Source organism: Punica granatum, chromosome 8, assembly GCF_007655135.1.
Source record: "Punica granatum isolate Tunisia-2019 chromosome 8, ASM765513v2, whole genome shotgun sequence".
NCBI classification, from domain to species: Eukaryota; Viridiplantae; Streptophyta; class Magnoliopsida; order Myrtales; family Lythraceae; genus Punica; species Punica granatum.
Genome location: NC_045134.1, coordinates 26,736,691 through 26,749,372, shown reverse-complemented (window position 1 = coordinate 26,749,372; position 12,682 = coordinate 26,736,691). Strand labels below are relative to the sequence as shown.

Below are 12,682 nucleotides of genomic sequence, written 5' to 3'. Positions count from 1 at the left end.
ATCGATGGATATTTGTCATCCACGTATGGATTGCATAATATACGTATTAGACATGCATTTTGACTACGTGTATTGTAGAATTTTCATTAACACTCTTGGTCTGAAAGAAAAGACGTTAAACCATATTTGATATTTCAAACTGAAACGGTTCCTTGAACATCAGAATATATTTCCGCTCTTGACCTCGTCGAGGCCTACGAGGCTACTCTTCAAAGACCAGGAGTTGCGATGATGCTCTGCGTGAGGTACAGAGATGCGGAATACGGAGTGGTACGCAGGCCATGCATATGTGTATATACTTTGCGTATGGCTTATTGATGATTGGGCTTTAGGCCTAAGAAGGGTTCGACCCTGTGAAATTTCAGCTAATCGGGTCGTTGAGCCTCCATGCCGAGACCCAAATTTCGATCCAACCACAAGAGGAAAAGCATATCATCATTCCATCAAACTACGCATCAACCTCCTCATATCACATGTTCCTTATTTTCCATGTACAATCAAGTAGATATGTGTCTCTGTATATGTAGATCTTCACTTTCATAACCAGGCAGGGTTGCTCAACGGAGTGATGATGGCCTTCACCTGCAAGTATGCGTTGAGGCTATAGATCCCCTTCTCCCACCCGATCCCGCTCATCTTGTACCCTCCAAATGGGATCGCATCATCAAACACGTCATAGCAGTTCACCCAAACTGTCCCGACTCTCAGGACTCGTGTCAGCGTGTTCGTGGTGTCCACACTCCCTGTGAAGACCCCCGCTGCTAACACATACAGCGTGGGATTCGCCCTCCGTGTCACTTCATCGAGGTCCCTAGGACCAGAGAGAAAACAATCAGATACTGCACTAGACGTATCTAGTTGACATGCATAACAGCATGCTGTGGGAAGACTGTCTGGTCAACATACTTGAATTTCAAGATAGTTTGGACTGGGCCGAAGATCTCATCCTGAGCTATCGGCATGTTGTTCTGATCAAACAAAGCATATCCGACTCAGTTTCATGTCATGAGGTGCTCAAATCATGCCACGGAGAGATGCAAGTCATTGATCAAGCAGCACAGGTGTTTTGTACCAGAACGTTTGAGAAAACCGTGGGCTGCACGAAGAACCCTTTGGAGCCAATTCTTTGCCCTCCACACTCGAGAGTTGCACTGCTTTTTTTTTCTTTTTTTTTTTCTGTATCTTATGTATCGAAGAACTTTCTCAAAATGCTCCGTATCAATCTGAGATTTTCCTCTCCAAGGTTATAGTTTGATAAGAGATGTAAAGAGAAAACTCAAACTCATGGTACAAGGAGAATAAATGATATATACCTGAGGACCTTGTTCGACACCCTTCTTGAAGGGATCACCGACCACCCGACTCATAGCACGGGCCTTTGCTTTCTCAACAAATTCATCATATATTCGCTCATGCAAAAAAGTTCGAGATCCAGCACAGCAATATTGGCCCTATACAGAAATCCAGGAAAATTTTTGAACCTTTCGGTGATTGCTGTCATCACAGATGTGCAACTTATATTCGATTCGAGATTATACCTGATTGAAGAAAAGAGCAAAGGGTGCAGTGTCTACAGCCTTGTCCACATCTGCATCCTCGCATATAATGAAGGATGATTTTCCTCCAAGCTCCAGCATGACAGGCTTGAGATTGCCCTTTGCCGCAAGTTCGAGGATGATCTTACCAGCCTCAGTTGATCCTGTGAAGGAAAGCTGCAATCCTGTATGTGAAGCAACATAAGCACATGACAACGAAACTGAGCTATTGATCATCCTTCAACAATGTGTCTAAGTCTAAGATCATGTTTTCGAACTATATTAGGCGCGTAGAGTCATTCCCAGAAGAGAATGTTCTCTCACATTTCTTGTTTGTATGGCAACAAACTCGACAAGTTCTATGAAAGAGTAATTTATAAACATTAGGAAAAGAAACCGCACATTTGAAATTCGAACTTCTTGCTAATGAATACCTTGTCCGCCTCCATATGGCTCGCAAGGGCTGCCCCAGCAGTCGGTCCATAGCCAGAGACAACATTCAAAACACCCAGAGGAAGGCCCGCCAGTTTTAGATCAACAGATTCATATAGGAAAACCCGAAGACAGAGAAGAAAAAACACCGACATAGGCTAAAAAGTAATCTCAGAGGAATCATTGAGACCGGGAGACTTACCTCATGTAGAAGTTTAGCAGCATAGAGAGCAGTCAAGGTGGTCTGCTCTGCACTCTTTAGGATGACTGTATTCCCCCGAGCTAGCGCTGGCCCCACCTTCCAAGCGAATAGGCTGAGGGGAAAGTTCTGCGGGATGATCTGGCCAACGATGCCAATAGGTTCGTGAAGGGTCTGCAGATGGTAGTTCCCATCAGCAGGAACTTTACAACGAAGAATTACGCCAAGTTTATGATCCGGCATGTTAGGATATCATGTAAATGATGTTGTACGGAAAAAATTTATCTGCGTAATAACGAAGGAGACCTGCCAGTGAAGGCAACTCAGAATGTAAAGACTGCTCATAGGGCTTCCCGTTGTTCCATGTCTCTAGGGCCGTGAGCTCCTCGCTGTGCTTTTCGACCAGATCAGCAAACCGCAGCAGAACCAACGACCTCTCCTGAGCCAGAAAGGTCAAGCACGTAAATGCAAAATACCGGATAAATTATTAATCTTTCAGTGTTGTACTAGGATGAGGCCAGGGTCCCTCATTGAACGCCCTGCGAACGGCGGACACTGCCCTGTCGATATCTTCATGATCCCCTTCGGCCACACGAGCAATCACCTCACCAGTCCGCGGGTCGTAGGCAGGGAAAGTCTTGCCTATTTATCCACCAGCACATCAACTTCATCACTTAATAATGTTGAGTATGGCTCGAATTTTCACCCGAGATTTGAAGGCAATGGAAAATACATAGACTGCGGACAGTTGACTGCAATATATGAGTTTTCTTTCAACTGATCGATACATAACAGAAGCACTCTCCGTAAATCTACCGGTAAGCAATCCTGCAACAAGACACTGATGATTTGCTTGAAGTGATCGTGCAAGCTCCAGATAGACAGTAGGTTTTGTCACTCGTTTTTGTATGTCAAGTCCTGGAATTTGGCTCTTGTTAGGCTCATCCGACCGGGCAACTGATCTTGCTCCCCGAGAATATGTTTGGTATTGAATGCTGAGCGATGATTAGACATCATTGAAAATAGCAAGAGATTCACAAATACAAAAGAATTAATTCGTGGCGGCAAAGAAGATCAACAAATTGTTTAAAACTCAAATAGAATAACAGAAGCCCAATTTTGTAGGTCCAGTCATCAGCCCATATAAGTATATACTCTAAAGTTCTTTCCCGCTTAGTAATTTCTAAAGGAAAAAGGAAATGCAATACCGCAAAATTACACCCGGTTACCAGCGCAGGCATGCGTTGCACACCCGCCTTGATCGATTGATTTATTTATAAAATAATGACACGTGGTACAACTATAAATCATTGGCGGGGATGCTAGCTTGTTAGTATAAAGAAGAATTCATAGGGACACATTTATGTAATCGAACTCTTAATAAGAGGGTGAAAAGGGGGAAAAAAAACAATTAAGGCTTCTGATGTGAAATAAAATTATTAGGACTTGATCTTCTCTTGATGTTCCCTAATTTTGAGATCTTCAACTGGTTCTCCCACTGATATTTCGTGTGTTAATCAAACACTTGATTCCACAGAAATAAACGTTAGTGGGGCCCAGGGTTGATCTCGAGAAAACCTTATCCGACGCTCAAGTGAGAACTTCTATCAAATCAATAGGAATCTTTTTCGGGAAATGTTCCCTAACCATGAACAATGAAAGAGACACTGGTATGTTTGGTTTTAGAGTTAAGTAGAGTTGAGTTTTAATTTTAATTGAATTGTAATAATTGCGTTGTTGAATTATGAGAAAAAAAGTTTTTAGAAAGTAATGAATAGTTGAGAAAAAGTAATGATTGTGTTGTTGAATTGTGGAAAAAGTAATGGATAGTTAAGAAAATTTAGTATTAAAAATTGAATTGAATGGTTAAAAAAATGAAGAAAAAGAGAAAAGTAATAATTATATTGTTGATTTTTGTTGTGTAGTGAGTAGAGTTATAATTTTAAAAACTTGATTGCAAATCCAAACGGGCATTTATAGAGATTTCTCCCATGTGTCGTGGGCCTAGCCCAGACTTAAGGCCCAGTCTGAAGGCCAAGGGCCCATAAGGCTTAAAAATTCAGGTAGATATTTCACCCAAGAAAGTGTCCTCCTGTCGATAATATCAACTTAATCAACACGTTGAGCCACTCATACATTATTATAGCTATAATAGAAAATAAGAAAACCTGCTCTTTATTGTGCTCAACCTATGGAAAGGGACGTCGGGTACCGTATAATAATTACGAGATTATTGCTCTAACCGAACTTCTCTTTTCCCCATGTGGTGGAAGGGGTGGCGGCCTGTGCTCCTACCGACCGCAGCAGATAACGGACCTACCGAGCCCGCCCGATATTTTCTGGGTTGAGAAGTAAATGTTGATGTCTATGATATGGGTTAATTAATAATTTAATTCAAAATATTCTCTCCTTTTTAAGGTATAGAAATAAATGACAAGCTTTGAAATGGAGGCAATTGTCGATATACAGGGGCAGTGCATGTTAAACATGGTTGAAACTGGGGCCTCTTATCTTATTTATTGGGATTGTCGGCACATTTTTTTTTTCCAAAAATTCTTGTATGTCACGAATATATCACGTGATATTGTGTCATAAAATTTAATAAAAAAGGATTTTTTTTTGTTCGGTGTATACCCTCATGATATCTAGAAGCTTAATGATTCCCTAACTAATCATGCTCAAGTCGGACCGGCTCACTAAGAAATAAAGCTCTCATAGCATGAATTTTTTCCATTTACAAAATTTAAACACAAGATTTTACTTAAGAAGAATAAACTCCGAACTGCTTGAATCAAACCACATTGGATTTTATTTATTTTTAAGTATAGCATCATGCTGTCAACTAGTACTCTGATGTGCTACACAACTATTGATTTTTGACACATGATATTATTAGACTTTCTCAAAAACATGAGCAGACCAATGTAATAAAAGAAGAGGCACCGCATCAGTTATTCTCGTCTCTATGCAATAAAAATTAAAGCCCAACGCCCTATGTTATCACCGGAAAAAATCCAGAGTCGAAAAATTAAAGAAAGAATTTCAATTTGTTGACAATGGCGAAGAATGTGAGCAGCTACTACCATGTGGATTTGCAGGTGAAGGAGAAGAGGAAGTTGGAAAAAGATGAAAACGGTGATCATCAGGAGATAAATGTCATCTCGTCACCATGACCAGTTCTTCCTCCCGCAAATGGCAATGGCGGGAGAGGTTTGAAGTTCTGCATTAATGGTGGCAGAGGTGTAATCAACAATGGTGGACTATCAGTGTCAGTCCCTGCAGCACCTTCTGATGCGATTCCCGCCAAGAATGACGAGACCCGACAACTAAAGGAACCCAAGATCGTTCCACGATCAGATTTGAGTGACAAACCTTCGACCCGTTGTTTACGACAAAAACAACAACCTTGGTATAACTGACCTCAACCCGTTGTTTAATGTGAAACAAGAACCTCGGTATATAGGAAGACGCCACAAACGGTGATGGAAAGCCGTTTGATAAGTCGATGAAGACGCCACAAACGGTGGTGGAAAGCCGTTTGATAAGTCGTTGATGAACGCCACGGAAACTTCCGATAAGTTCGAATTAGTTCTTCAAGAACCAAAGAGAATACTCTCATAATTTTCTGAATGTTTCTTTTAAAAATTGACTAAGATGAATTTATATAGACATAAACTAATCCTAATCTGGCCATATCTCCTCTAAAGATAAGGAAAATAAAACCTAGAATATCGATAGAGATATGACATAATCTATAAAAATATGAAATCTAAATATCCCTAGAATATCTATATGAGATTTAAACTTTAAACAAATCTGATGATATCTTCTCTTGATTATCAAATATTCTAGAAGCTTCCTTAAACACTTGCTGAATTTAGCATTGTCCAGAATCTTCTATAACTTGAATAATGTTGATGGATCTTTGTGGATCACGTGATTCATGTCCAATGGGCCTCCACGAATTTGCTTGAGCCCAAACTTCTTGAATCAGGCCGTTGAGTTCATCTTTAAACTTCTTTGCTCGTGCTCGCGTAATCGGTCCAATTGAAACTTGAGCTGGATCCCTTGAAGTCGTGCTACAATTTGCATCACCTTCTCTTCCACCTGTGATCTCTGGCTGGTATGCTGATGTTTCCTCTCTTTGCCCAGGTAAGTATATGCCGGTTTAATTAAATCGTGTGACGGAGCTGTTAGAATGTTGTGTACATAATATTGAGAACGTTCAGCATTGCTCGGTTTTCGCTATTGTGCTGGCTGTTTTACAAATATCTTCTGGACAGGGGAAGCACGTTTTTATGAGGTGGAGAAGGTTCTGTTCCATGGCAAGTCCAAATACCAAGAGCTTCTTGTGTTTCAGGTGATTAATAGATCCCTTGCTCGATTCAGGATCCGTAAAAGCATATCTCATCGCGTCTGAACCAATATAATGAACTCGATCCAACGAACCCGATAACCCAGTTCAAACGGTCGGACGAGAAATTGAAAGGGTAGTGTAAACATCACTTCAAATTGAGCACTCAATGTACTACCCTTTTTCTTTTTTTTTTATCCATTTTCTTTGTTTTCTATTTGCATCTGTCTTAATTATTCATGATCTATTAAATTTTAAATTTTTGATAGTCCACGAAGCATGGCAAAGTTGCGATATTGGATGGATGTCTTCAGCTCACAGAGAAGGATGAGTTTGCTTATCAAGAGATGCTGACCCATCTCGCTCTCTGCTCAATCCCTAACCCTATGAAGGTAATTAATTAATTAAGGACCCTCCAAATACATATGTATGCGTCATGCATAATTATCGTTGTAATGAATTGGTATGTGATGTTGATCAGGTTTTGCTTGTTGGAGGTGGGGATGGAGGGATCCTTCGGGAAATATCTCGTCACGCTTCAGTTGAGCTAATCGACATATGCGAGATTGACGAAATGATCATTAAAATATATATCAACAAGCTGACATATCTCCGTCGATCTGAAGTTCACTAAGACCGCATGAGTTGACCGACTGATATATATGATACATCCATAATGGCACGTCTTTGATTTTTTTAAGGCTTACAATAAATTCTTCCCCGATATAGTAGTTGGATACAAGGACCCGAGAGTCCAAGTCTACATCGACAACGGTACAATTTATATCCATATAAATTTATGTTGTTTTTTTTTTTTTTTTTTTTGTAATTTGGGAGGCATATAAGCTTAGTACAAGGAAAGAAAATTAAGGTAAATAAAGGGCACATAAGTCCCACCGGTGAATATCAAACCTAGAACCACTTGGTTCAAGACTGCGCTTTATGCAACTGCAATAAGATTCCTTCCTCAAATTTATGTTCTTTTTTTTTCGGTGTGTACACTGGTATTCAGAAGCTCATTGGGGTCTGACTAATCCAGTCGAGAGATCGAGCATTAAAGGTTATTCTCCCTCCTAATAAGTGCGTTTCCCGAGATTCGAATTTGTGTTCTCCTTCTTACGAGGGTGAACTATTTACCACTCAGTCAACACTTTTGTTGGTAATTTATGTTCTTTTAACTACATTGAAGATGTTCCCAATTCTCTTAACGATTGGGACAGTTTAATTATGTGCAGGAATTGCATTTCTGAAGAAAATTCTCAAGGCACATACGATGCCATCATTTTGGATGCATTTGTGGAGATGGGTATCTGTCTCTTTTACTCTAAACCTATATATTCGGGATCGGGACTGCGAGGATTAGTATGCCGAAACACGGAAATTTATTTGAGTGATAATACCAATAATTCTGTGATTGTGGAACTTTGTTCCAGGAAAACATGCAGTTGAGCTTGCTGATGATGATATCCTACAATCAATCGCAATGACGCTTCGACCTGGTGGGGTTGTATCAATCCCGTCTAACAACCCATGGAGCATAGATTCCTCGATGGAGGATATCATTCTGAAGTGCCGGAACATCTTCGGAGGATCCGTCAACTATGCCTGGACCACAGTTCCATTGTATTACAAGTACGAGTCCTCCCAACTTCTATACGATCTTCTTCCTTCGATCTTTGTTTGATGAGCTACAGTACTGTTTTTCCTCAGCGGGACGATCGGGTTCCTGCTCTGCTGCAAGAAGGGACCAAAAGTGGACTTCAAGAACCCCATAAACCCTCTGGGTCCAGACGACCTTGGAGTGGCCAAAGGACCAACCAGGATCTACAACTCTGAGGTAAGTTTTTCGTTTTTCCGATTGCTAACAGAACCGAAAACAGTTCTCCCGAATCAAATTCTGACTGGAAACAATTTCACAGTTCATGCTGCTGCGTTTTGCCTGCCGTCGTTTGCCAAGAAAGCAACTGGCTCCGAAGTCGCCCGAGCCACGACCCAGATAACGCTGTTTTTCTTTTCGTCCATCAGTTACCTTGAACACGTCGATATTTTTCTGTTGCCGAACAATGTTTATCCAATGCAAATCAAAACCACTCAAAGCTCCCAACTTTCTTCACTTTCCAGAGAAACAGAAAGGTTCCTCTTGTCACTTTTCTCGCAAGACGATTCCTTTTGCTTTCTCAGTATATAGCATATACAAAAGAAAGGTTCCTCGGTTCATTTTCAAGTAATAAGTCAGGAAGCAACGGTTTCTAGAAGTGGACCGGACGTCAAATGGATCCGAGCTATGGATCCATCACTAATCCACAAATTACCAATGACGGATATAACAGAATCACTCTCGGTCCTTTCTTTCTTTTCTTTACCAGTGAGTGATCCTGCAATAAGAAACTAATGATCACCACCTTGCAATTTCCAGAAACACAATTCTCTTCCGACCGGCCAACCACTCATGCTCTTACAAATATGCTCAGTACTGAATGCTGAGTGATGAGTCAGACATCATATTGTCAATAACAAGAAGAAATAATCCGCGGCAGCAGACAAATACATCATATTGACAGTTGATCTTAGCTATATAATAGGTTGGAAACGGGAGGATTAGGGTCCATTTACTTTTGAAAAAATTTCAAAATTTCCATAAAAAAAAAATTTTAAATAGTAGAGAACTACGAAAAAGATGTTTACTAACGTAAAATTGAAATGATTTTTCTAAGAAAATTTTCTTTTCCACTATTCAAATTTGTATAGAGATTAGAAAAGCTTTGTTTTTCTTCTGGTGGATGAAAAACTCTTCTTTTAGTTTTCTAATTTGCCATTAGCCAATTCTTTCCTTTTCTCATTTTTAATTTATGACTTTCCTTTCTTATTTATTAAATATCATTTATTTCCACAAGATTTGAATCCCAATACTAAATTAGTGATTGATTTACTATGAACTACGATTTTTAAACTTTAACTTACGTATTTTTATCTTTTTGAGTGGAGAAATATATGTAGAAAAGGAGAATAAAAGTAGAGAAGAAAAGTTAGATTAAATTTTCTGAAAGTAAACAGGCTCACAGCTCTTGTACAACATTGACTTGAAACTTATAGGCCCCAAACTTTCAATAAGCTTTTAAATTATGTAAAAGATCAACTCCCAGGCCCCAAACTCAAATAGGAAAATAGAAGCTCAACGCAGTGAGCTCAAGTAAATATATTCTTAAATTCTATCCCTTGTGGCAGAAAAAAAAATCTCTCTCTTAGTAAGTTCAAAAGGAAAAAGAAATGCAATGCCACAAAATTTATATATATCTCTATAAATCTATATCTATATTTTCTAGATCAAATCTAAATTTATATCTATATCTAAATCTATATAAATAAAATAAACTTACGTCCTTTTAGGAATTGTGAGAGTGAGTATGAAAGTTTTTTTTTATCAATTCTAGCATTCTTTTCTCATTATATGTTGTTTTTATAATTTAATTTATTATATTATATACTTTATTTAGTTTCTAATAAAGAAAGAAATTTTGTCCACATACGTATTTTGTTTTATTAATGGATTATTCATAAAAATGTAAAAAGAAACAATCAATCCTATTACCCCCCCCCCCTTTTTTTTTTTCTGTGCTTGAACCCCATCATTACGTTCCTCAACAAAATACACAGATGCAGAAGTCGCTCTATACATCAATTTCTTTGCCTCATGTTTTTTTTTCTTAAAAATATTTTGTCCAATGTTGTTTATGATGAGTATAGTAGGTTGCAAATTCAGTGGGCTTATTTGTTCAATAAATTACTAAGTGTAATTCGCATATTAACTGGACGAAATCAAAATTTCAGTTTAATATATATATATATATATATGCCGTATTTACATATTGAGGAACAGTTTTGACCGAATATATATATATATATATATGTACATATCTGAGTGTATTTATATATTGAGGAACAGTTTTGATCGATATATATATATAGATATATATATATATGTACATATCTGAGTGTATGTGTGTGTGTATATATATATATATATATGTATTGGACGGTCAAAAATGCATTGACCGACACTTGCATAATGGGGCGGTTATTTGCAAAGGTAAATGGCAGCAAATAAAAATATTCCTTCGTGCGAAACTTCCTTTAAACACGTCTTTTCTCCTCAATAGTGTCTATTGAACTTTAATAAATAGAGGTTGTCCTCGATAGTACTAATTAAAGGTTGTGTTAGCTGTGGTACAAATTTTTAAAATTACACGATATGATATAATTATGAGTTTTATGTTAATTATGGCATAACTTTGTATTTTCTATCAAAAACAAACGGGATGCATACATGGCGCACACGTGAAATTTTTCTGGGTCTCAATTTTTGCCAAATAGATTCATGTCCGTAACACACGACCTGACCCTAGTTTGGCCACCTGCATATCCGATTCCCATTCTTTCATCAGCAACTCTGTTCAGCATGTCATTTTGGGGAGAAAGGGGATCGGGTGGGTGGGCAGCCAAATTCGGGTAGGGTCGCGTGGGGTTACGTACATGATTTTATTTGGCAAAAATTGAGACCCACAAACATTTCACATGTGTGCCATGTATGCATCCCACTAGTTTTTTATGAAAAATATAACGCCGTGCCATGATTAACAAAAAAAACTCATAGTTTGTGCCATGTCATGTATTTTGCATAATTTCTTTATCATTAATTTGATTGTTGCTATTCACAATCAACTTTATCTCTTATTTTGTTAATATTATTTTTCATATGCGAAATCCTATAGGAAAAAACTAAGATGGATAGGAGTCAACACATTTTTATAGTAACAACAAATTCTTTTTTTTTTTGGAACTATTGAATACGACAATGAGATACTTCACTAGTAAATTAATGCGATAAAAATAAAAAAGATGAGTGGGCCAATTTGCTAGCATTAAAATATAAGATAGGATGGGATTGATATATTTAGAAGCGTTTGGATTCAGAGTTAAAGTTATTTTGATTTTGATTTTGATTGTGGAAAAGGATAAATGAGATGTGATTATAAATTTGACTTGGGAAACGTGTGTTTTTGTTGTATAGTGTGTTGAGTTAAAGTTAAAGTTAAAATTTTTGAATTGAAAAATGTATATTTTTGTTGTGTAATGTGTTGAGTTAAAGTTAAAATCAGTTAACTCTCGATCCAAACGGGCCTAGGAAAAGGGTTGATTTTGGTACTTAACCTTTAACATTTTTGTACTTTTAGTCCTAAATCTAGTCCTTATCCTTCTACATTTGATTCACTTTTGTTCCTTGCGTTATTTTTAAATGGAAACGTTGATATGGCTTCTTATTTAAATAAAAAGCACTTTTCAAAAAATGATAAAAGTACAAAAAAATTAAAAGATGAAAAATCGAAAGGGAAAAGGTAGGGGCCCAAGGGAGCTCGCTGGTAACCACTCTTCCCCATTTGAGGTTGCCGATGGCCATAACTTCATCAATGGCCTCAAAGGGGGAGGAGGGCCACCGGTGAGGACCCTTCCTCCCTAATTAGGACATTCCAAATAAGTACCGGACTAGGATCTCTCAATTAGGGGAGGATGAGGCTTCATTGGCGGCCAATCCTCCTCCTTTGAGGTCGTCAGCAAACTTACAGGCCATTGGTGATCTTGAAGGGGGAGGGGTGACCATCAACAAGTCCCCCTCTTCCCCTAACCAGGAGATCCCAACCGAGTTGGGATCTCCCGATTAGGAGAAGAGCAGGGCTCACTAGCGGCCATCCCTTCCCCTTCGATGTTGCCAATTGCATGTAGGTTCACAAGTAATCTCAGAGGGGAGAGGTAGCCGCCGGTGAGTCCCCTTCCGACCCCTTACCTTTCTCATTTCGATTTTCAAACTTTCCTTTTTTTTTATTTAGTATTTCGAATATTTTGAAATTAATTTTTTATTTAAATAAAAAGCAACATCGGTATTTTTAATTAAAAACGTAATAAAAGGACCAAAAGTGAAGTAAATGAGAAGGCTGAGGACTAGAAGTAGTAGAGAAAGTTGAGGACGAAAATCTACCTTGCAATATATTTACTTGCACCGACCATTTCCTCTTATATCCATATGAAGAAATATCTTATACATCCATCCTTTACATCACGTGATACAACGAATTGACAAGAGGAAACTATGATATTTAACAATGATTT

The 12,682-nt window shown here is 38.3% G+C and overlaps 2 protein-coding genes and 1 pseudogene across 2 annotated transcripts; 1 reads left to right on the top strand and 2 right to left on the bottom strand.

The window, feature by feature from the left end:
- Positions 1-179: 179 nt before the first annotated feature.
- LOC116188991 (aldehyde dehydrogenase family 2 member B7, mitochondrial-like) lies at positions 180-1,444 on the bottom strand. The gene is made up of 3 exons (XM_031518471.1): positions 1,073-1,444; positions 907-968; positions 180-811 (listed from the first exon to the last, which is right to left on the bottom strand). The coding sequence occupies exons 2-3, from the start codon at positions 960-962 to the stop codon at positions 538-540; spliced, it is 330 nt and encodes a 109-aa protein (XP_031374331.1). The 5' UTR covers positions 963-968; positions 1,073-1,444; the 3' UTR covers positions 180-537.
- A 105-nt stretch (positions 1,445-1,549) lies between these two features.
- Positions 1,550-3,099, bottom strand: LOC116188992 (aldehyde dehydrogenase family 2 member B7, mitochondrial-like). The gene is made up of 4 exons (XM_031518472.1): positions 2,473-3,099; positions 2,170-2,340; positions 1,970-1,998; positions 1,550-1,720 (listed from the first exon to the last, which is right to left on the bottom strand). The coding sequence occupies exons 1-4, from the start codon at positions 2,509-2,511 to the stop codon at positions 1,690-1,692; spliced, it is 270 nt and encodes an 89-aa protein (XP_031374332.1). The 5' UTR covers positions 2,512-3,099; the 3' UTR covers positions 1,550-1,689.
- Positions 3,100-5,222: 2,123 nt separating this feature from the next.
- On the top strand, positions 5,223-9,172 carry LOC116188900 (annotated as a pseudogene).
- The last annotated feature ends 3,510 nt before the right edge of the window (positions 9,173-12,682 follow it).